Consider the following 22056-nt stretch of genomic DNA (forward strand, 5'->3'; position numbering starts at 1 on the left):
CCAAATGTATCTGCATATAGAAGATCCAACTTCCATATCATCTAATATACGTGTAACCTGTACAATATCAATGTTATTATAAGCATTGTTTACATCTACAAAGCAACCTAATGTTTGTTGTTTATTTGAAAACCCAATTTGAATTTGGCAAACTAATCTGACTAAATTATCTAAACAAGATTGTGACTTTCTAAAACCTACAGTGCTATTAGAAAATAATTTATTTTTTTCAAAATGCCACTCAAGACGCCGTGTAATAATATTATGTAACATTTTACATAAACAAGAAATAAGCGATATTGGTCTTAAAGATGATATATCACTTGGATCACGACCCGGTTTTGGGATCGGCACAATCTTAACTTCCCTCCATTGTGGTGGTATTTTCCCTTCAAATAAAATTCTATTAAAGATATGAATTAATATTTGTTTGTTAGGAAAATGATATATCATCGAATATGAAATAGCATCAATACCTGGGGCCGTATCTTTAATTTTTAAAATATTGTTTAGTTCTTGTACCGAAATAGGGGATTCTAAATAACTATTATGAGAATGAAAATTGGGCGATTTTGGTAAAACGTAATCCGGCGTTAACTGTTTTAGGAGCATGCAGGCTTTTTCCCAATCCAAATTACTTTTGCAACTCTTGTAACCTTTAAGCCATTGCATTTTCCGCCACATCTCACCACTAGAAAGGACTTGTGAAATAGTACTGCAGAATTGTTGAAACGAATAGGCAATTGCCCGTCTAATAAGTTTTTGAACATTCGAGACTTTTTCTTTAAAATTACTTAAATTTATCGGTGTAGGATTCCGTCTAAGCTGTGCTAACTCTCGCCTCCGTTCAGCCACAGCTTTAGATAATTCGGGTGACCAATAAGGTTTCGGTTTGAATTTAGACGTGGGATTGTCACAAAACTTGATCACAGGGATCGATGCGTCAGCCGCTAAATTAATCAGTTCCACAATATTATCGTATATTTCTAAAATATCCCCCAAAATGTTAAAATTTTGTAGCTTGTCGTGTAGTATATTTCTATATTTTTGCCAATCTGCTTGTTTAAAATTACGTTTTTTAAAATAAAAGCCTGTTAATGTCATATCTATAGAAATACAAACCATTAAATGATCACTACCTAAGCTTTCATTTATTATATTCCAAGCAAAACGGAGAGCAATATCAGGGCTCGCAAATGAGATATCCGGGGAACTTTTCTGCCAATTATTTGAGGTGTATTTAATTCGCGTTGAATCTCCGTTGTTAAGTGAAACATAATTATATTCAACAGAAGCGTCATATATTTGAACACCCCTACTATTTTGTTTCGACGACCAATTTAAATGGTGTGCGTTGAAGTCCCCCCCTATAATTGTTTTATGAGACAATTTTGAGAATAATAACTTCCAGTCGTAACTAGACGTGTTAATATTTGGCGGACAATATACTAAAATCACATTTTCTAAAAGACAACAGTTAAAAATTTTAATATGCAATGCTTGTATATGCCGGTTAGGTAAACTAATATTATTACACTGCGCTTTAATTGATTTATGAACAACAACAGCGATTCCTCCGTATGAGTCATCACGATCCTGCCTATAAACATTATATGAATTAATTTTTAAACAACTGCCGGGCTGCAACCAGGTCTCAGATATTAAACAAATATGTATTTTTTCCTGAAGTAAAATATTTTCTAAAGCATATAGTTTCGGTCTTAAGCTTTGAGCGTTCCATTGCAATAATTTAACTTTTATTACTTTGTTATTGCTATCCACTGATAAATTTACTGATAAATTCCAAAATACAACTCATATACGGCCAGTCAGAAATATTATCAACCATCACAAGAATAACCCATTCAATACAACACTTAATAGAATTTTGAAATTTTTCACTTAAAGTTAAATTTTTAATAAATAATATTTCTTTCAAACGTGATACAAGCTCGCTAAAATGCACCTCGCGTTTATTATTATTTATGTTACTATGGTCATCGTTATCAGTTGATCTGTGTGGAGTGCAGTCCGGCTCAATGCACCTGTCCCGCTCTGACTCATTCATTTTACTACTTGCTGTGCCGACTGTGTTTTTGACCTTGCTATTATTTTGTTGTGACTTAGTTCGCTTCGGAGTAAACAAATGTGAGAATTCTGGTAAGATTGGCGTATATTTATGCGTAGTAGATTCTTCATTTTGCAGATGTATAAAACTATTTGAAGTAATAATATTTTGTTTTTCCTCGTTTTGTTTTATTATTTGCCGTGATTCCGGTAATGATTCTGGCCGCACATATAAATTACACGCACTCCGGTATGAGCAGTTAAACTCTGCCATTAATTCCCGTAACCTTTTTTCTCTTAAATAAATAGGGCAGTTCCTATTCAGCGCCATGTGATTACCATTACAATTCACGCACTTATATTCTTTAACTTCACAATTTTCATGTGAACCGCCACACTTAGGACAAATAATCACCCGAGACGAACATCTGGCTTTAGGATGCCCGAATTTCCAGCATCTTGAGCATTGTGTGGCCGGGAAAATGTACGGCTCCACCTTGGTACGCAAATTATCGATGTATATATAGGCCGGCAAGTAGGAACATTTAAAATCAATACGCGCAACTTCACTAGGTATCCATTGGCCATCCTCATTTCTCCGTTTTAGTCTTTTTAAAGCTAGGATCTGTATGTTATTAGGACACTTAATCGCATCTAAAACCTGACTGTCAGTTAGTTCAAGGTCCACATTTCTTATAATTCCATGAGTAACGTTAACTTCTGACTCTCGATACACTCTCCAGCCTTTCTTTTCAAAATCCGGGCAACTTATAACTTTGTTAGCGTAGTCATCATTTGGAACTTCCAACTTAATTCTATACGGATTCATATATTTTATTTTTATTATTTCGATAAAGTTGAGTGATGTAAATAACTTGGCAATAGCAAATTGTTTTGGTAATTTTTCTCTACTCGATATAAAAATTTCAGTTCTAATTTGGCCTTGTTTCCTAATCTTCTTTTCCACCTTTGTCCATCCATTATCATCTTCCTCTCTGCTTCGCTTTATCGGTCTATCTAAAGTGATATTTTCTTTCTCTTTAACGTCCTCCTCCATGTATACATGCTCATAATTTTTCTTATTGTGATCCATTAGAATTGGCGATATCCAACCACGTAATTCTTCGTCCTGACTCATGTCTAAGTTTTTGTCTTTCTGCTCACACTCACAATCATCCGGATCCATACCTTACAATCTTTGCGGAAACCTGCATAGCAGACCCGCCTTAATAAACGTAAACAACTAAGATAAGAATACGTTAATTATACTCGTAATAATCGGTCGGCGCGTGCGACGTACACGAGTACCGTGACAGGAATTCACATTAAGTTGGTCTGTGCATATATCTGATATCAATCGCTCAGTCACAGCCACGTTAAGCTGTCTCAATAGAAGATATTTCCTTCCCATCAAGACTAAGATTTTACTTGGGCACGCTTTGGTCTTTCCCATAATTGACCATGCAGACGCATGTTATTAAGATCTCAACGAAAATCATCTGGATGAATTTCACCGTGTCTTAAATAACTCTTTGCACTTCATTTTTTTTTTCTTCGTAAGTTCGACCATATCTCTCAACCGCGATAAATTAAAATGGTTTACAATTCGACAGCGTAAAGATCGATTTCGATTACTGTCATCTCTTCTCCATTCCCTGATAATCACAATCGTTAACTACGTTCTAAGGATTTTTACCTTATTTCTGTTCCTACTCATACTTCCGGTTTCGTCTCTAATTCCTACTCCGTTCAAGCTGTCCGGTTATGGAATAAAGTACCCGAACATATTAGAAAAGCTACCTCTAAATTTAATTTTAAGACTCGTCTACGTACTAATGAAACGAAAAGTAAACGAGTCTTAAAATCAATAAAACTAAAAACTAAGGGATTTCTGACAATATGTACTAACATATTGTCAGAAATCCCTTAGTTTTTGTTATTTTAGTTTTTTTTTCACATTAATTCTATTATGCACTATTAGTATTTATTATTTGTATGTTTTACTATAGATAGCATAGATCAATTATATATTTTTAATACTGTATGTACGTATCTTTTTTTTTATAGTTTTATATATAAGTATGTACATATATTGGTATATATGGTCAATTTTATAATTACTGCTTTCTGTTTGGCATAAAGGTTGACTGGCAGAGCATGCCTTCAGGCATTAAGTCCGCCTATTTATATAAATAAATATCAATAAATATCTGCTGGTTACGCTTCGGCCATTCATGCACACCTACTCACTTAGCTAATATAAGAGTTTGTGACTACTCGCTGAGTAAATGTGGCCTAGACAAAGGTTCCGCAACCCAGATCCTGTTCCTTTGCCCTAAACTACTTCATCGCCTTAACGACTAGAAGAGAGAATTCCCTTCTAAAGTCCCTTGCTCTATAAATGTTGAATGTTTGTTGACGTTTGTGTTTACTTCGTTTTGTTTATTTTTATGTAAATTTATTAAATTAATTAAGTTGTGAATAGTCCAATTCATTATCATATTTTATTATATATAGTTTAGAGTATTGAAAATTATTTTTAATTTACCTTATTATTAACCCTTAATGTTTGTGTTGTTCTAGGTCAAGGATTAACAACGAAGTTGCTACTACTGATACTTGTCTTCAAAGTTTAATTAACTTTTGTAATCTCATTCGTGTCTTCTCCATTCTATGCAACACTGGCGAAATAATCTGTCTTGTCGGCGTAACTAAAACCCATAAACTGAGCATTGAATTAAAAGCTTTTCATGTTAAGAGACTAAGAATTTCAAATATATATATATTTGTTACTCTATAAATAAATGGTTTGTTGTTTAGGTATGTCTGAGCTGTAATTCCTACAATTTCACCTCAACAAGGGCATCTCTATACAAAACTATTTTTCCAACTAACTAGCACTAAGTATTAGTTGCTGAGTTGCAGTAACTATTCATATGGTAGAGAATACACAAAAGCAAATCAAAACATATTATTTGCAAGCATGCTACTTTAAGATTTCCTTTTTTTAACTTATGAAAAATTGGCAGTTGACTTCAAATTAACATAAATTAAAAACAGTAAAATAAATATCTGCTTTAAATGATTCAAGTATTCTTACATTGACAATATCTTAAAATAATAGTAATTTTTTGTAAAATTAATAAACTTTTTCTATGTGGCCAGTACATCCCATACAAAAGTAATTAAAAAATGTGTTTTTTTTTTTGATAAAGTATATGTGAGTGTTGTATATTACCTGGTATATACGAAAATTATATTTAGAGAATAATTAGTCAAGTTAAAGTGTTATATAAGTAACATATTTTTTTTGCAAAGATAATAGATAACAGCATAACAAAATAAAAGATGTGTTAATAATCTATCACAATTTAATTTTACAGATAAATAACCATTCAACGCTCAAATCTATCTGTGGGTTTTGGTATTCTCTTCATGAATATTGTTTTTTCATCAAAGTATGTGTTAAACTTTTTAAAGCCATATCTCTTCTTGGGATCTTTGTGACAGTATGCTGGTGTTAAATTTATCATCAAACCTGAAACAGAAATAATTTTTTGAGATAAATTTAGTACCTTAAAACATTTTTGTATAAAACTGTAAGGTTTTACAACATACATTTTAAATGTACATATTATATTTCTTAATTGTGTGTGCAAAAAATCCGATTCCACATTAATAGCTTTGTTATGTAGGTTGTTATGAAGAAATAGCAAATTGGCCCCATAGCTCTATGAAACTTAAGTATATAAATAATAAAAAAAAAAATTGTGTTATGTTCTTTATAAATAAGACAAATGTATATCGAACCTGCTTTCTGTGCCATAGTGACTAGTTTTCCAATTTTCTTCTGTTGTCTCTGACATAATCCTGTTATACGTCTAGGTAACATACAACCGTCGGTCCTCACAAACTGACTCAAGATAAGTACATCTGTATGTTTCACGTCTAAATTTAATGCACACATATAGCAAGTATCTTTACATTGGTGTGGATTTTCTTGATGGTTTACCGCTCTTATTAGGAGTTCTGTCCGCGGAGAAGGAACGGTTACGCCTTCAACTACTAACGAAGAACCCTCTTTATGTTCCCGTACTAAAAATACACGTAAACTTTTAATAAGAGGTTATAAAAATGAGGACACCGAAATGTATCATTATTTTACTTACATTCTTTAAGTCGTAATTGTTTTGTTGTTGATATAGAACGTAAAGATGTTGACAATATAGTATTTTTTGCGAATGAGTAGCCAGTTCGAGTTAAAAACGACATTATATTTTCTTCTTTTCCAGTAAATTACAAATATTGAAATTTGTTCTACTAAATATTTTACTTTACTTTGACAAGATGTACCACAGAATCCAAATTATGAAATTAATGTCAATTGTCAATTTTAAGCTATCGATGTTGCCATTTTGTAGGTTTTTTGTGATTGTACTATTTATTGATAATAAATAGGGAAAATCTACAGAAATACTGTAAAATGGGGTAATTTTATAGCAGAGTGGCGTAACTTTGAACCACACTAAACAAACAATTATATATTATTTACGAATGATTTCGTAGAACTATTTATGTAAGTAAAAGACCGACAAATTTATAAAAGTTATTATCAATGGAAGTTTGTTATACCACACGCTATAATTTCGATTTTCGCGCACAGCGACAGAACACAAAATCAACCGTTTTGAAATTAATTTTCAGTGAATGTGATTTTTAAATAATTTACATTATTGTTTTAACGAAGTACTTTTATTTACTTTAATTTCGTAATGTATACATTTTTGGCCAGGAATGGTATAGCATTGGACCAGTTCAACGTTCCACTCATATAAATCTGCTACGTTTTGGATATTAGTACATCAATTAAGTTTATTAAATTATTATTTAACGAAATGTTCCGAGGTAAGATGGGCTTGCTCATAAAATTTTGGTATGTAGTGAGGTCTATAATGAATTTTCAAGAATACGTACAAGAAATCAATATATTAAAATAATTCGACAAAAAAAAAATCCAAATCTATATACAGCTTTGGGTCAGCAATAATTTAGGAAAATATCCATATTAATAAAAACGGGAGTGAAAATTAAACTTTATTTCATCATCGTTCATATTATTAAATATACTTTAAATATAAATAAACTATTTACTTAAATGACACAATGAATAACTTAAGTTTACAAGTAACAAGAATATTTAAGGTAGTAAGAGCATTAAAAGCAGATTATACTAACCAAATTCATAATGATTTAATCCGATTGTAAGAATTTTCCATTACTTAAAATTTCAATTTGCACCGGACCACAAGAACGGGCGCGGTGCGAATGGCGGTGTAAGGAAGCCGCAGGCATTTGTGATCTCCGTCGTGTTTATTATAGACGAGCGAAAAAAAAATGTTTTCTAATTCAAGATAAACGTAAAAGTATAGTCTTCACTCTACCAAAAAATATAAACTACATTTCAAAGATCCGAAAAAGGATAAAATAATATTAATACAATGCCAGAAGAGACTAATATCATTGTTTATTTCTATAATCAGTATTTATTTATAGTTAGACACTCGCTCATTATTTAGCTGCTCTGCTCGATATCATTTGTACAAATGATTATATTAATTTTTACGTTATATTTTCTCTTTGTATTGATTGATCGATCATTCATGCGTTATAGAATAAATTTAAAATTTTCAAAAGTAGGGACTTGTGACAGCAATCTTGTAGAAGCCAACCTACCTGAGTAATAATTAGTTTAATTGGTAAGTCTTCTGTATTCTTCTTTCGAATTATGAATAATTATTAGAAGGCCTTAGCCCTCAGTGGGAAATTTACAGGCTGCTGATGTAAAAATGTAAAAAAATCCTTATGAAGCAATTCAAAGAGAACAGTATGATTATGTTTTAAAGCAATTATATGCACATAGACTTAATTTATTGAAGTGAATAAACACAATAAAACTAAATTATATTTGATGGTAATGCATTTATTAAATAACACGTTTTTGACGATAATTTACAATAATAAAAGTAACATATAAAAACATAACCGTATAAGAGGATTTAGGTACATTAGCGACGAAATTCAACTGCGCACAACAATTACTAAGCATGACATTTAAATTTCTAAAACATATATGTATATCTTGTAACATAATATATATCTTTATGATAATAATTTTAATTTGTTTTATGTAATAAATATCTATTTTCAGGTTTAAGACTTTTTTTTTTTAATATAGGAATAATATATTTATATATAAAATAGACTGCAAAGCAGTTTTTATAAATTCCTATGACTAATTTTATTTAAGCAACACTGTAACATCACACGACATTTTTGATGTAATTGTTAGCGAAAAAAATTGACCGTTATAAAGGCAACATGGACGGTATATGCTAAGCATAGTTTCTGTTAATTATTGAAAATGCACACCAAATGCGAGAGAATCCAATAAAAGAAATCCTTATAAAATAACTTAAATTATCAACAACTAATGTAATGAACGTATTCGTATAATTTCACAAATTTGTGACATGAGATTGTAATCGCGGTACTTTAGGCTCGAATTATTACATAACTAAGCTTTACATTTTCGATTAATGCATAAAATTGTGCAAGAATATAAAACAATAAATCGGGAAAACTTTACAATTCAATAATATGTTTTATCTTTAGACATATATTATACAGTATATTGTTTTTTTTTATTATATATAAATAGTTTTATGCTTATATACTATAGAACGTTGTAAGTTTCCCGAGCGGAGCAGGTACTAGATAAGCAATGTTTATTTGGGGAAGGCAGCCAGTCCCTTGCTAAGCAAACCCGCAGCGCCTTCGGCTCCGTCGTGCGCTGCGCTCGAAAAGTTTGATACCAGCTGAAAGCATACAATTGAAATATAGCATTTAGTGTTTTTTAATTGATAAAGCATGTAGGTGTTAGTTTGAAGACCGCGGCATTAATTAAATCGTTGTAAAAACCACTTATTAATATGTAGGTAACCAGATCTCGAGCGTACCATTCGGTGGTATGGTGACGAAGCTGTATTTCTGCTTCTAACGTTTAATTACATTTTATTATTAATTTATTAATAATTATGATACGTTGGCGAATATTCGGGTATGTAGGTATCACTTTCATTCAGTTAGTTTTTTTTTATATAGCCAGGCGGCTATAGACATCGGCGGTGTTAACAATATGAACAGAAGATGTTCTGATATGGTTGATATTTTTAACGATGTTGGCGATGGCCAATGCTCAAAAAACCTTGCTAAGTAAGATGTTATGTCACAATTGAAACCGGAACAATACTAAGTATTTGTCTGTAAGTATTTGTATGTAAGTTTATGGCTGCACTGCCTACCCAGATCATGTTTTCTGATTTTTCTCAGATTGGGTTGTCTGGAAGAGATGGCTAATCAGCCATAAGTCCACATCAAATAATTTATCATATCATCAAGTATATTTTTGTTTTTTTTTTTAGTATTATTTATTTTTTTCGTGTTTAGTCTTAAGATTTCTGAATTTTATGTTTGTGGTGTACAATAAAGTATATCATAGATTAACATATATGGTGAGTAGGTAATACCTATCCAGAAGGGCTTGCACAAAGATCTAATACTATGTATGTAAATAGGACAAACAGTCTCTAATGTCGCCCGACGGCGATGATTAACTTGATGTAATTTAATAAACTAATTTCTGAGTTGTTATAACATTACCGAGAAATACTTATTAGATGTTCAGAGATTAGACGAGTCTCACCGCGTCACGTTTCTCGTTCAAGAACTTGTCGGCGTCCTTGATTTTAGCGTCGACTACTTGTCCCGCGTTCTTCAAGCCCTGGTCAGCAGCGTTCTCTACTCTCTTGAAGGTGTTGTCGACGGTGCTCTGCACGGCGTTACTGGCATCCGCCGCCGCCTTCTCGGCCGCTTTCTTAGACTCTTCAACGGCAGCATCTATAATGAAACATTAACTAATCACGTAAATAGTTTTTAGGTCCTAGTGTTTTTGTTGATTACTTTGAGCGCTAGTAAGGAAACTAGATATGGCGATAGAAAACTTTTAAAGCCAGTTATTCGCATTAAGTTTGGTATTTATTCCCAGAAGCGGCAAAACTCCGACATGATCGAAATTACGAGAAGGTTTGGTCTAGATTTTGATAAAATTTTGTAGAAGTTAATCACGCAACGGACATTATTACCGGAGTAACAGTCGTAACATTAGACAAAGTAAGTTTGCTGCTTTATACGGATTATTATGAATAAAAACTTTTCTGATTCATTAGTTTAAACGTATACTAACTGGCAGCCCTCTTAGCCTCCTCTTTAGCGGCCTCAGCGGCTAATCTAGCCTTCTCCTTTGCGTCTTCAGCGGCTCTCAGAGCCTGAGCCTTGGCTTCTTCTGCAGTCTTCTTCGTCGTGTCTACTGTAGCGTTGATTGTGTCTGTTATAAAATTTGTTACGTTTAAATACAAATTTCATATATTTATGAATAACATAAACTAAGCGTCCTACTTGTTTTAGAACGGCCGCTAAAAAGAAACACAAGCGTGTTTTTTCACAACCGTCATTTTTTTAATATAGTTGGTTTTGTTTGTCGTTAAAAAGCATCTATATAAAAAATTTAACACTCTCTTTAGTCAGTTCGTTAATATTTTAGCTTTAAAACAACACGATTAAGTCTTCGGCATTTGTTTATTGGTTTTAATATAAGCATTTTCACTCTTAGAACGCTAGTACCGTCTAATTCCTGGGCGGTTTCCTTAACATTATTTACTGACGATTCAGCAGAATCTTTTGCACCTTCGGTCTTGCTTGAGAATATATCTATGAATTTTACAAACATTTGGTTTGGATAGGAACATTGAATAACATATAAATAATACAAAGTAAAAAAAAATTAACCAGTAGTATGCAAGTTTTTACACCACTGGCTTATACGTTACTTACCTTTGAAGATATAAGATTAGTTAGGAAATAAGCTGATAAGAAGCGAAAAGTGCTATACCTTTAACATTATCAATAATAGTTTTAGTTTGTTCATCAGCACCAGTCCTGCCCCCCACCGAGGACGTTACTGTATCTACAATAGTTAGCAAAGAAATAAGGGAAGATACATAAACACATGCAACTACAGAAACTAAATCTAGAGTAGATATTATTAATGACCAAGCTGAAAAAACATTTTTAAATTTAAGTGATTTAGCACAAATTCCTAATCTCGCCAATAACAATCTGTCTTTCGATTTAATTGTTATTATTATTCAAACAAACGCATTTTAATCACAATCATAGCGTAATAAATGAAAGTACCTTTAGCGCCGGTCACAATTGAAGAGCTCTTATCATAAACCGATCCAGCTACACTCTTGGTTGAGTCTAATGTATTTTGAACTGTATTTGATACGGTATCTAAAATAATTAAAATAAAACCATAGCAAAACACACAACACTACTTAACAACTAACAAATGAAAGAGATCAATTTTGATAGTTGAAAAAGTACGTTACATTATAATATTGTTGAATGTTTAAATATTGATTTTTAAATTTTTGTAATTAATTAGTAAAATAAACATGACAATAATTATGATAAGAAACCTGCAATCGCATCGCCACCAATTTGCAGTGACGTAGAGGTGAAAAAGTGACGTAGAGGTGAAAACATAATATAATATGTTTAAGATCATTCAAAATATATCATTGAACCATTGTATACACATACTATATTTTTGACAGGTCACAAATTATACTTGTATTAATACTGACATACAATTGACGATTCATTAAAATCGAATTGTTAAAAAAACTGTCCAAGTGATTCGACTAACCTTTAGCAGTACCGACAAACGAAAGGCCCTTATCTACAGCCGTTGAGGCAACATTTTTGGTTGTATCTAATGTACTGGCTACAGTATCTACAGCAGATAAAATAAAATGTTCAGAAATTATATCCAAATATGAAATTAATTCGTCGTCATTATGAACACATTGTACCTTTAGCTGATCCTACAAGGGATGATCCTTTATCGATAGCTGATGCTGCTACGCTCTTAGTTGCGTCTACAGTAGTATTAACAGTGCTCGCTACAGTGTCTACAAGCGAATATAAACATTAAGATGTCATCTTGCAAAATATAAATCAAGCTGATCAATCAAATTTACCTTTAGCTGTGCCAACTATAGAAAAACCTTTATCTACTGCGGATGATGCGACATTTTTCGTGGTGTCTATTGTGCTTGCCACGGTTCCTACGAGATAAATGAATTAAAGATATTGCAACGTGATATAACTCAAGTGTACTAGTGATTTACCTTTAGCAGCCTCTACTAATGAAGCGCCTTTATCGACAGCAGATGTTGCAACGTTTTTAGTTGAATCGACAGTGGATTGAACAGTGCTTGCTACAGTATCTACAAATTTCAACCGATTAAAATTAATTGATGATTAATCTAATCAATTTAGGTTATGATGGTTAAACGTTTAAAAATACAGATTTTTGTTTAGGACAATCGATAAAATTATTCTTTACACAAAGATAGTAATATTATTTCATTTTATATACCTTTAGCTGATCCTACTAATGATGAGCCTTTATCGAAAGCTGACGCTGCTACATTTTTAGTGGTATCTACTGTCGTGTGTATGGTGCTTGCTAGATTATCTACAAGTATGATAATTCAAAGTAATGATCGTAATATACAATAAAATAAACGGCTAATATATACGTGAGTGCATTTTACCTTTAGCGCTTCCTATAAGTGATGTGCTCTTATCAACAACAGACGCAGCAACATTTTTAGTTGCATCTACAGTACTTGCAGCGGTACCTAGTGCAATGAAATAGTTCTATGTAAAATTGCGAATACCAAAAAATATTATTTCAATAAAATTCAAGCAGTGAAATACCTTTTACGGTTTCTACTAGCGAAACTCCCTTATCTACAGCGGATGCTGCTACATTTTTTGTTGTATCTACTGTTGAGTGCACAGTACTTGCTACTGTATCTAAACGTGGTATGAATCGGACGGCGAAAAAATCATTAAAGTTTATTAATAAATAATATAATGGGCATAGCATGACTTCATATTTCTTTAATAATTTATTATAACCAAACGTAAGACCCGCTTCGCAGGGCGTGAATGAAAACATAACATTATTTTATTTTTATTTAAAAATTCAAGTGAATTGATTTTATTTTCACGACATTCGAAATATCTATCTTTTATAAGAATCCGTTCAATAGTTTCCGAGTTTCGAGTAACAAACTTGCAAATACACAAAATTTCGACATTTTGAATTTTTAGTAAGATACACTTTTCTAGAAAATAAGGAATGTTTGCTTTTAATTTGAACTTAGAATATGATTTTATTTTTAACACAATTAATTAAACGTATTTCAACTAAAACGTTTGTTTTCTTCGTTGTTATACCTTTAACGCCTCCTATCAAAGCTGAACCTTTATCAAGCGCTGATGCCGCTACAGTTTTAGTACTATCAACAGTTGAATGAACGGAGCTCGCTACGGTATCTATAACGCCATTAAAACATACATGTATTAGCATGGGAATGACTACAGATATGAAAAAAAATGTATATGTTGAATAGGGCATTATACTTAAATATGTCTATTATAGGATTATATTAGAAATAAAATGAATATAAAATCTATTGCAATTGAATGACGACAAAAAGAAATACACTTTTTTTTTTATTGGGCCCCAATTAGATCACAATGTTAAAAAACTACAATATTTTTACGGCCACAAAAATTTCAATTTCAAAATTCTTAGACCGAAGGTAACTTACCTTTGGCTGTATCCACATAAGATTTTCCTGTTTCGACAGAACTATGAGCAGCTTTCACTGTACTATCTACTGTACTCGCTACTGTATCTACAAATTGCGATACATATATTTAAAATTCAAATCAAAGAGGTAAACATAAGTAACAAAAAATAAATCAAAAACAAAGCATTAATAACAACAGTTAACCTTTAGCACTATCTAGGTAAGATTTTCCGATATCGTAAGCAGAAAACGCATAACTCTTCGAGAAATCCAATGCAGATTGATATGAGTTTTGGGCTGAATCTAGGTTAAGCACAAACCAAAAAAAAAAAAAAAGAAATCAGTCACAAAACACAAATAAAATACAAATAATACATTAAAATAAATACCCAATATGTAACACGAATAACTAAGCTAAAACTACTACACAAATACATGACAGATAAAATTAGCTAACTACTACACTATTAATGGCTCAAAAATTGAATAATGGTTATTATTAAAAATACAAATACTAGCTTTCCAGAATTACAAACACGACATTCGAGTTCATTCTACCTTTAGCGCTTTCCACGTACGATTTAGTCGTTTCTGTAGTTGAATTAGCGATACTTTTGGTTCCTTCAACCGTATTATTAACCGCATCTGCTACAGTATCTATTGCACATTCATATATTTTAATAAAATGAAACGTAATAAAAAAAAAAAAGATGTAATTGTTTTACCTTTGGCACTAGAAGCGTATGATTTACCAGAATCAACAAGCGACTGTGCTGTTTTTTGTGTTGTGTCAACAGTGCTTTGAATACTACTTGCAACAGAATCTACAAAGTAATAAATCAGTCAATATCGAAATGGTTACTGTATATCTGATGACGAGTAATCATTTTACCTTTAGCACTAGATGCATATGTTTTACCAGAATCAAAAAGAGACTGTGCTGTTTTTTGTGTTGTGTCAACAGTGCTTTGAATGCTACTTGCAACAGAATCTACAAAATAAAAATAAATAATTCGATGATATAATAAAATAAAATAAAATAAGAAACATGTCCTACAACGATTATAAAATCGTTCATTACCTTTTGCGCTTGTGGCGTAGGATTTCCCTGTTTCAAGCGCAGATTGACCTGTTTTTTGTGTAGCATCTACTGTACTTTCAAACGTACTTGCTACTGTATCTACAATAACAATTTTATTTTTATAATTGTGGTCAAGCAAACTAACATTAATAATTTTCAATTCAATTTTATTATTTCAGTTTATTTTAATGTTACCTTTGGCACCGCCGACATAAGATTTGCCGGTTTCGAAGGTTGACTGAGCACTTTTTTGTGCACCTACTACAGTGTTTGACACTGTATCTACAAAAGTGAAATTTTCATATCAAGAAAACATATCTTTCTAATCTTTTACGAAAACTAATGGATTAATAATACCTCTTGCAATCGTTGCATAATCTTTGCCTGTTTCAAGTGCGGAATTAGCTACTTTTTGTGTTGTGTCTACTGTGCTTTGAATATTACTTACAAGTGTATCTACAACAAAATAAAAATAATGAAATAATAATTACTCATTGTCATGAAAAAATAATATTATTAGTATACTTAAAATGCGATCTGTACCTTTCGCACTTGTAGCATATTGTTTGCTAGAATCAAACGTAGGTTGTGCTGTGGCCTTTGATGCATCTAATGTACTTTGTACGGTACTTGCTACTGAATCTACAATTACACCGACAATAATGGCAAATAAATATTTATCATGTTTCGATCAATGAATAAAAATAATATAATGTTTCTACCTTTCGCAGAAGCAACGTAATCTTTGCTAGCTGTGAATGCAGTTTGGCCTGTTTTTTTAGTGCTATCCACCGTATTTTGAATTGCATCAGCTGTTGTATCTACAAAATTGTATTAAAATAAAATCGATACTTTTAAATACGTTTGTTGTTGTAAAACAATCGAATCGCTTTTTACCTTTAGCACTTATAGCGTAGGATTTGCCAGTTTCTACAGCGGATTGTCCTATTTTTTGCGTGGTATCAACAGTGCTTTGAATTGTGTTCACTACTGAATCTATAATTTGACAGATACATTTAGTAATCCACTAAGTAATAAGTATAAAATTTAGCGTTCTAAATGTTTTGATAATACCTTTAGCACTAGCTGCGTACGTCTTCCCAGATTCTATTGTTGATTGTGCAGTTTTTTGTGTTGTATCTATTGTGCTTTGAACTACATGTGATACTGTATCTACAAGCATAAATAAATTTAACTTAAAAACAAAGAAAAATTGAAAATTATCACCATACCAATTTATTTCATTAATAAGAGAACATGCAAGCTTTGAGTGTAAAGGTTTAAAGTTTAATTCTAAGATCGTCCCTCTGCATAGTATTAACATTAGCATTTATGTGTTTTTCAAATCTAGGGATGCAACTTCACCTATATCATACTTAGGAAATAAAACCTTACCTTTAGCTGTGTTTATAGCTGATTCAGCTGCCTTTTTCGTATTATCTACTGTTGTTGAAATAGTATCTATAATAATGAAAATAAGCAAAAAAAACAAAAGTTAAACACAAACGAACGAAATGAAAATTAAATACCAAAATAAATTGCTATTAAAAAGCGACAAGTTAAAATTAAATATTTATAAAAAGAAACATAAGATGCTGTAAATTAATAAATATTTCAAAAGAATTTCGCAAGAACGTTCCCCATTTAAGGACCTACCTTTAGTAGTGTCGACCACCTTCTTCCCATCGGCTAAGGCTCTGTCGGCAGCATCCTTAGCTTCACCGGCAGCAAGCGAAACTTTCGACAATTCTTTATCCAGCGCGTCAATCGCCGAGTGTTTCGCGTTTGCAGCTGTTAAAAGACGTCATTGATTACAAATTTTTGCTCTTATTAGAGCGAATACGATTTTATTAATAAATGTAGATAATTATTTATACTATTTTAATGTCAAATATTATATACACGCTATTTCTTGGCGAAAACTCAACATCTTGGAGATTATTATTATTTTATATAGATCGTGAATAAATAATAAAATGTATATATAAGTTTACTATGACACGAACTTCGGAGGGCATGTAAAGCAAAATTGCTAATCTTTTACTTGATTTTGTTCTAAGATAAAAGTTAAATATATGTATGTTAACTATACTATATTTTCAAGGACTGTTTTGAGTCAAAACATAAAAAAATATACATAAAAAGTTTGATAATATATATTTACAAATAATCCAATCCCGACTTAAGATATTTTTAACCTTTCGATTTATTTGTATAATGATAAAAAAATCTTACTAACCACATCTAATGGCACACGAATAACCACATCCCATGGCATTCTGCTCTGGAGTAATAATGCAATCTATATCAATGCGATCGCTATATACAGATCGATATGCAAAAAAGGCCTATTCGTGCACTATATAACGTGGGCCACAAAGTTTCCTTATAAAAGAAATTTACAGATATTAAAATATTGTCTGTCGCTTCTCAGTATATACATACATACGTGATAAGGTAATGTACATATGTTCGTTAAAATATAAAAGACATAGGTATAGTACTTGCTATTAGCTTATGCATTTGGTGTCTTTTTCTTGAGAATCAATAAGTATCTATAAATATTTTTGACTGTGACTTTAAAAGCAGAAAAAACATAATTCTTGATAAATATTTGATATGACTTTAAGTAGCAAAATTATTGATTATTTTACAATTTATTAATTTTTAAAATTTAAAAGAAGCAACTTGTAACTTATTTTTAAATAATTACTTTCAAGTCTACGTTAAACCTAATACGATAAACATTTAACGGCCATAATCTTTTAAAAAACTGAGTATTATGTTTACATAAAAAAAATACGAAAGCCTATTATCATATAAACGTTTGAGATCCTCAATAAGATTAGCGATTAAATTAAAACAACCTTTGCAAAAAACTGTTCTGAAGTTTCTTGACCTTTTTTAAACCCATACAGTAAAGGTATTTGTATCGATAAAATATAAATTAACATCATTAAAATATTCCCTAGTACAGTTGTACTAAAGTGGTGGAGCCTGTTTTGATACCAAACAATCGTCTTGGAAGCAGCACGACCAGTATTCAAGAGTGGACTGAGAAAATTAACAGCAAAACTGGATTTAGATCTAAACTTAACGCCGACCAGATACCTAATGTATATTTTACAATATTATACAGATTATTAATATGTTATAAGAAAAAATATCTATATGTATCAAATTAAATATTCTTTATTCAAGTAGGCTCGTAGAATCGTCATGTTTACTGTATTGAATTAAATGGACCATACCATCGGTTCGGAAAGTAGATTCTACCAAGAAGAACCGGCATGACAATCAGTTAATCTTTACCACCATTTTAATTATATGTCATTACATTTTTTTTTACATTAACAGCCTATAAATTTCCCACTACTGGGCTAAGGTGTCCTCTGCTTTTGAGGAGAAGGAGAAGCATACTCCATAAAGCTGCTCCAATGCGGGTTGGTGGATACACATGTGGCAGAATTTCGTTGGAATTAGACACATGCAGGTTTCCTCACGACGTTTTCCTTCACCGCCGAGCACGAGATTAATTATAAACACAAATTAAGCACATGAAAATTCAGTGGTCCCGCAGTCATCGGTTAAGATGTACGTGTTCTAACCACTGGGCCATCTCGGCTCTCGGGTTCATATCAATAAAATACAATTAAATTGACTAATACTAAGTCCAAGTTTTTTATCAATAAAATCTTGCGTCGAGTAATCAATGCTTTTTTGACGTGAGATTATAATTTACTAATAGGTCAAGGTGAAAATAACCGTGAAATCTTGTTATAGAAACGAATACTGAATCCCAGGAAGGATTTATTGACTTTACGTTATTATACAATACAATTAGATATTATAAGTTACCTTTCCTCCTCGTGTCTATACAATGATTGTGAGGTTCTTTTAAAAACCTCTATATTATTGTATCTATACAAATAAATTAATAACATAAATACGGAAGTCACTCTTTCTGTCTTATAAGTTTTCATGGTTTAACAACTCAAACGATTTTGATAAAATTTCGTACGGAGTAACCTTAAAACCGGAGTTGGGGTTTTTATAGTTCAGCTAAGGAAGGTTGAAAGTTGGGGATTAATATTTTTATGTAATTGTTTTATTTTAAACTTGGAAATGTGGAAATGCCTTTGAAAACAGATACAAAATATTAATTACAACATATTAATTATAAATATGAACAATTCTTTTCTTGTCAAACTATGGGTAAGTATATTACGCCGTCGCCTATTATTATTTTTCATGTTGTGTTTTGACAATTCAGAGTTTCCGACACAAATACCTAACAAACAGCTATTTCAAGAAATAAGATGCAACAATGGCGGATTTCAAACAATAATATTCCCCAATGGAGTGTAAAATGGTGGATGGGACATTGCCACAAATTGCCTTTAAGGCGGACGGAGCTGCAAGTTCAGCTATTCAGTAATGGACGAGTATTTAATTTTAATCTTGATATATAAAATATATTATAGTTTTTCATATTAACTATGGCACAATCAGACAGAGTAAATACATATATGTACCTACGTTGGATGGAGTATTCAAGTCAATCAACTGTGATAGTTGATGGGTAAATAAAGTTATATTCTTAGAAGTTTGCTCACAACACTCTGTAACGTATAAAATACAACTTACTGACTGACTGACTATCAAGTTTAAAATAGAACAAAGATATATAATTCAGATTTTTTTGCGATAGTCTGATTTTAAGCGCTTTACCTCCTCGATCCCTATCATGACATAAACGTGTTTAAAGTGCCGTTCATTCCACAAATGACACGTAGGCAAATACATCAAATCTATGAAACGAGGATGTTTTTTTAGACATAACTGAAAACTTACTTAATTATTATACATCAAACTTATACCAGAAGATACAACGCATTTAGTAGAAGGTATTAATGTGTATTGATATTAACTCGCTTTAAATTGACTATTGAAGAGACGAGCGAGAATTTCTTATACTCATATTTAAGCATAGATTCAGTATTTAATAATTCGTTGATATGATAATATTTGATCATGTATTTACCGGAGTTAGCAGCATCAGACGCCGTCTTCTCAGCCCCGCCGACGAGTTCTCCGGTCTTCTTAACTTGTTCTTCAACAACATGGGCAGCTTCTGCTACTTTCTCCTGAGCGATCTGTTCTGCATCCTTCTTCTTCCTCTCGAAGAGAGATGCTGTCTTCTCTCCGATGCTTCGGAACGCTCCTGTGATATGAATTTTATGAATATTCGAATTTATGTTATAACCTGCTATATTTTTAACTTAATAAAAAAAATATATATATTATCGTCTTGTTCAGAGACATTTACGATTGATCTATATTAGAATAAATTAATTCAAAATTAAATTATTTTCTACATTTAAATATTAAACAAAAGCTGGCAACATTTGTCTTTAGTCATCGACCATTAGTTGGAAATGGTGGACGTTTTTATTAATTCACATTTAACACGTAATACACGCATTAGGTATGACCTTCACAATATTCTATTGAAAGTCATAATATTACTGTAATATTTATCGAACAAAACATTTATTGTGGATCCGTATTTTTTTTTTTAAGAAAACCGTACCAATTTTATAGCGTTAACAACTCAATAATATAATCTGTGTCCTGATTCTATAAGGACAAATATTAATTACCCTTACTTTTGTTAAACAGAACATAAACCTTTTTGCCTAATATTTATATTAAGGTTAATATTTAATATAGTTTTAGCACAATACATTTTATAATTTTTAAATAATTTGGCTGAAGGTAAAATGTGGTGTACATTTTAGTCAGAAATGTACTTTGGACCTTTTAGCTCCAGGCCACAGATTGTTTCTGACCGTTACGAGTTGTATTGCCAAGTAATAAAATAATATTATTTGTTATATTTTAATAATTGCTATTATATTTTTTCCTGTTACTTAATTGAAATCCTTTTTGCCTAATAAGGAATAAAAAGGAAAATATGTTAATAAACGTAGATAAACAGAAGAGTTTGTAGGTATACGCTACCTTTTGTCGCATTACACGTATAAAATTTTCTTACGTCAGACACCCAGTTCGTTATGCTGTATTGATCAAAGTTAGGTTAACCTTCCCCCTCCCACTGGCAGACTAAAAGTAGTGGGAGGTGTATTCCACCTGCCTTATGATATCGTACTTTTATACTACGGTATCGAGAAATGCAATACATTTTTAGAGTTTTATATATACATGGTGTACTAAGAACAAAAAGAAAATAATGCAGTATTTTTAAACTTATATCAAATTAGTAATTTTTTATCATTAATTATTAAAATTTCACGGTATTATAATTCAGGTACATCACGCTGTATTTTAAATTACTGTACATTAATTAATATAGAGTGTTCTATAAATAAACAGATACGAGTATATTTATAAAATAAACGTTTGCACTTATTTCATTAAATATGAATCATTATAAATAACAAAGATTTCTAACTCACCAAGGTTCTTGTCTATCGGAAAGCATGGAAATATAATATATCAATTATTTATATTAAAATTAACAAACTAAATACGTAATTATATTATAATTTATTTATCTACAAATCCATGCTGAAACTTGTTCTTCTAAATATAGCTATGAAGTATGAATATATTATAAGAAATGTGGGAGGAACTTTATGTACATATGAAGATGTAACTTAATATTATTTAAATTCATAAAAATGAAATTTTACTTTTCTACTTTTAAATGAATATGATTCATGCTAAATATTTACGTCGAAGTACTATCAAGGGTTACGTAATATATAACCAAGAATTTGCTACCAACGGTTCGTAATTTTACGTATAGCCTGTTCCAATGGAAGTAGGAAAAAAGATAAACAAACCTTAGATTTACGTATCTCATGCGATTTGCTAATTATTCAGCTATATTGTCTACTAATTAAAAGTTTATGATGAATATATCTTTATTTATAATACAAGACTTAACTATTTATTTCCACTTTAATTTTACTTCCAAAATTGCGATAATAGTTTCGACGTGCAAGACGCCATTTTTTCGCAAATCCACAGTGAATGTCATGGTTTAATCAAGCTCTCGACCAATAATATCTCGTCAATTTGCTGTCAAAT

The 22056-nt window shown here is 31.4% G+C and overlaps 2 protein-coding genes across 24 annotated transcripts in view; both read right to left on the reverse strand.

The window, feature by feature from the left end:
• Positions 1-5420: 5420 nt before the first annotated feature.
• LOC113393748 (large ribosomal subunit protein mL66) lies at positions 5421-6431 on the reverse strand. Its single transcript, XM_026630791.2, has 3 exons — positions 6237-6431; positions 5878-6162; positions 5421-5605 (listed from the first exon to the last, which is right to left on the reverse strand). The coding sequence occupies exons 1-3, from the start codon at positions 6337-6339 to the stop codon at positions 5463-5465; spliced, it is 531 nt and encodes a 176-aa protein (XP_026486576.2). The 5' UTR covers positions 6340-6431; the 3' UTR covers positions 5421-5462.
• A 1595-nt stretch (positions 6432-8026) lies between these two features.
• LOC113393744 (perilipin-4-like) overlaps positions 8027-22056 on the reverse strand; it is a 31315-nt gene continuing 17285 nt past the window's right edge. The window contains exons 2-31 of one of the 23 annotated variants that reach the window (XM_026630768.2): positions 21420-21431; positions 19985-20164; positions 16597-16731; positions 16336-16401; positions 16015-16113; positions 15838-15936; positions 15663-15761; positions 15484-15582; positions 15298-15396; positions 15136-15222; positions 14941-15039; positions 14752-14850; positions 14585-14683; positions 14418-14516; positions 14064-14162; positions 13878-13964; positions 13501-13599; positions 12976-13074; positions 12810-12896; positions 12632-12730; positions 12381-12479; positions 12231-12317; positions 12063-12161; positions 11897-11983; positions 11380-11478; positions 11075-11149; positions 10807-10893; positions 10370-10510; positions 9830-10023; positions 8027-8942 (exon numbers count right to left, since the gene is read on the reverse strand). In XM_026630768.2, the coding sequence (XP_026486553.2) occupies positions 8853-8942; positions 9830-10023; positions 10370-10510; positions 10807-10893; positions 11075-11149; positions 11380-11478; positions 11897-11983; positions 12063-12161; positions 12231-12317; positions 12381-12479; positions 12632-12730; positions 12810-12896; positions 12976-13074; positions 13501-13599; positions 13878-13964; positions 14064-14162; positions 14418-14516; positions 14585-14683; positions 14752-14850; positions 14941-15039; positions 15136-15222; positions 15298-15396; positions 15484-15582; positions 15663-15761; positions 15838-15936; positions 16015-16113; positions 16336-16401; positions 16597-16731; positions 19985-20164; positions 21420-21431 (2999 nt within the window). In that variant the 3' untranslated portion in view covers positions 8027-8852. The remainder of the gene's footprint in view (positions 8943-9829; positions 10024-10369; positions 10511-10806; positions 10894-11074; positions 11150-11379; positions 11479-11896; positions 11984-12062; positions 12162-12230; positions 12318-12380; positions 12480-12631; positions 12731-12809; positions 12897-12975; positions 13075-13500; positions 13600-13877; positions 13965-14063; positions 14163-14417; positions 14517-14584; positions 14684-14751; positions 14851-14940; positions 15040-15135; positions 15223-15297; positions 15397-15483; positions 15583-15662; positions 15762-15837; positions 15937-16014; positions 16114-16335; positions 16402-16596; positions 16732-19984; positions 20165-21419; positions 21432-22056) is intronic. The other 22 variants (XM_026630772.2, XM_064216817.1, XM_026630773.2 and 19 more) reach the window with 22 other exon arrangements.

Source organism: Vanessa tameamea, chromosome 13, assembly GCF_037043105.1.
Source record: "Vanessa tameamea isolate UH-Manoa-2023 chromosome 13, ilVanTame1 primary haplotype, whole genome shotgun sequence".
Taxonomy (NCBI): domain Eukaryota; kingdom Metazoa; phylum Arthropoda; class Insecta; order Lepidoptera; family Nymphalidae; genus Vanessa; species Vanessa tameamea.

Bases quoted from the DNA above. Each gene is read 5' to 3' on its own strand.
- LOC113393748 (XM_026630791.2), bottom strand. From the start codon at position 6,339: ATGTCGTTTTTAACTCGAACTGGCTACTCATTCGCAAAAAATACTATA. The intron at 6,163-6,236 runs GTAAGTAAAATA...GTGTATTTTTAG, and splicing joins ACAATTACGACTTAAAGAAT to TACGGGAACATAAAGAGGGT. The intron at 5,606-5,877 runs GTTCGATATACA...TTTCTGTTTCAG, and splicing joins CACTATGGCACAGAAAGCAG to GTTTGATGATAAATTTAACA.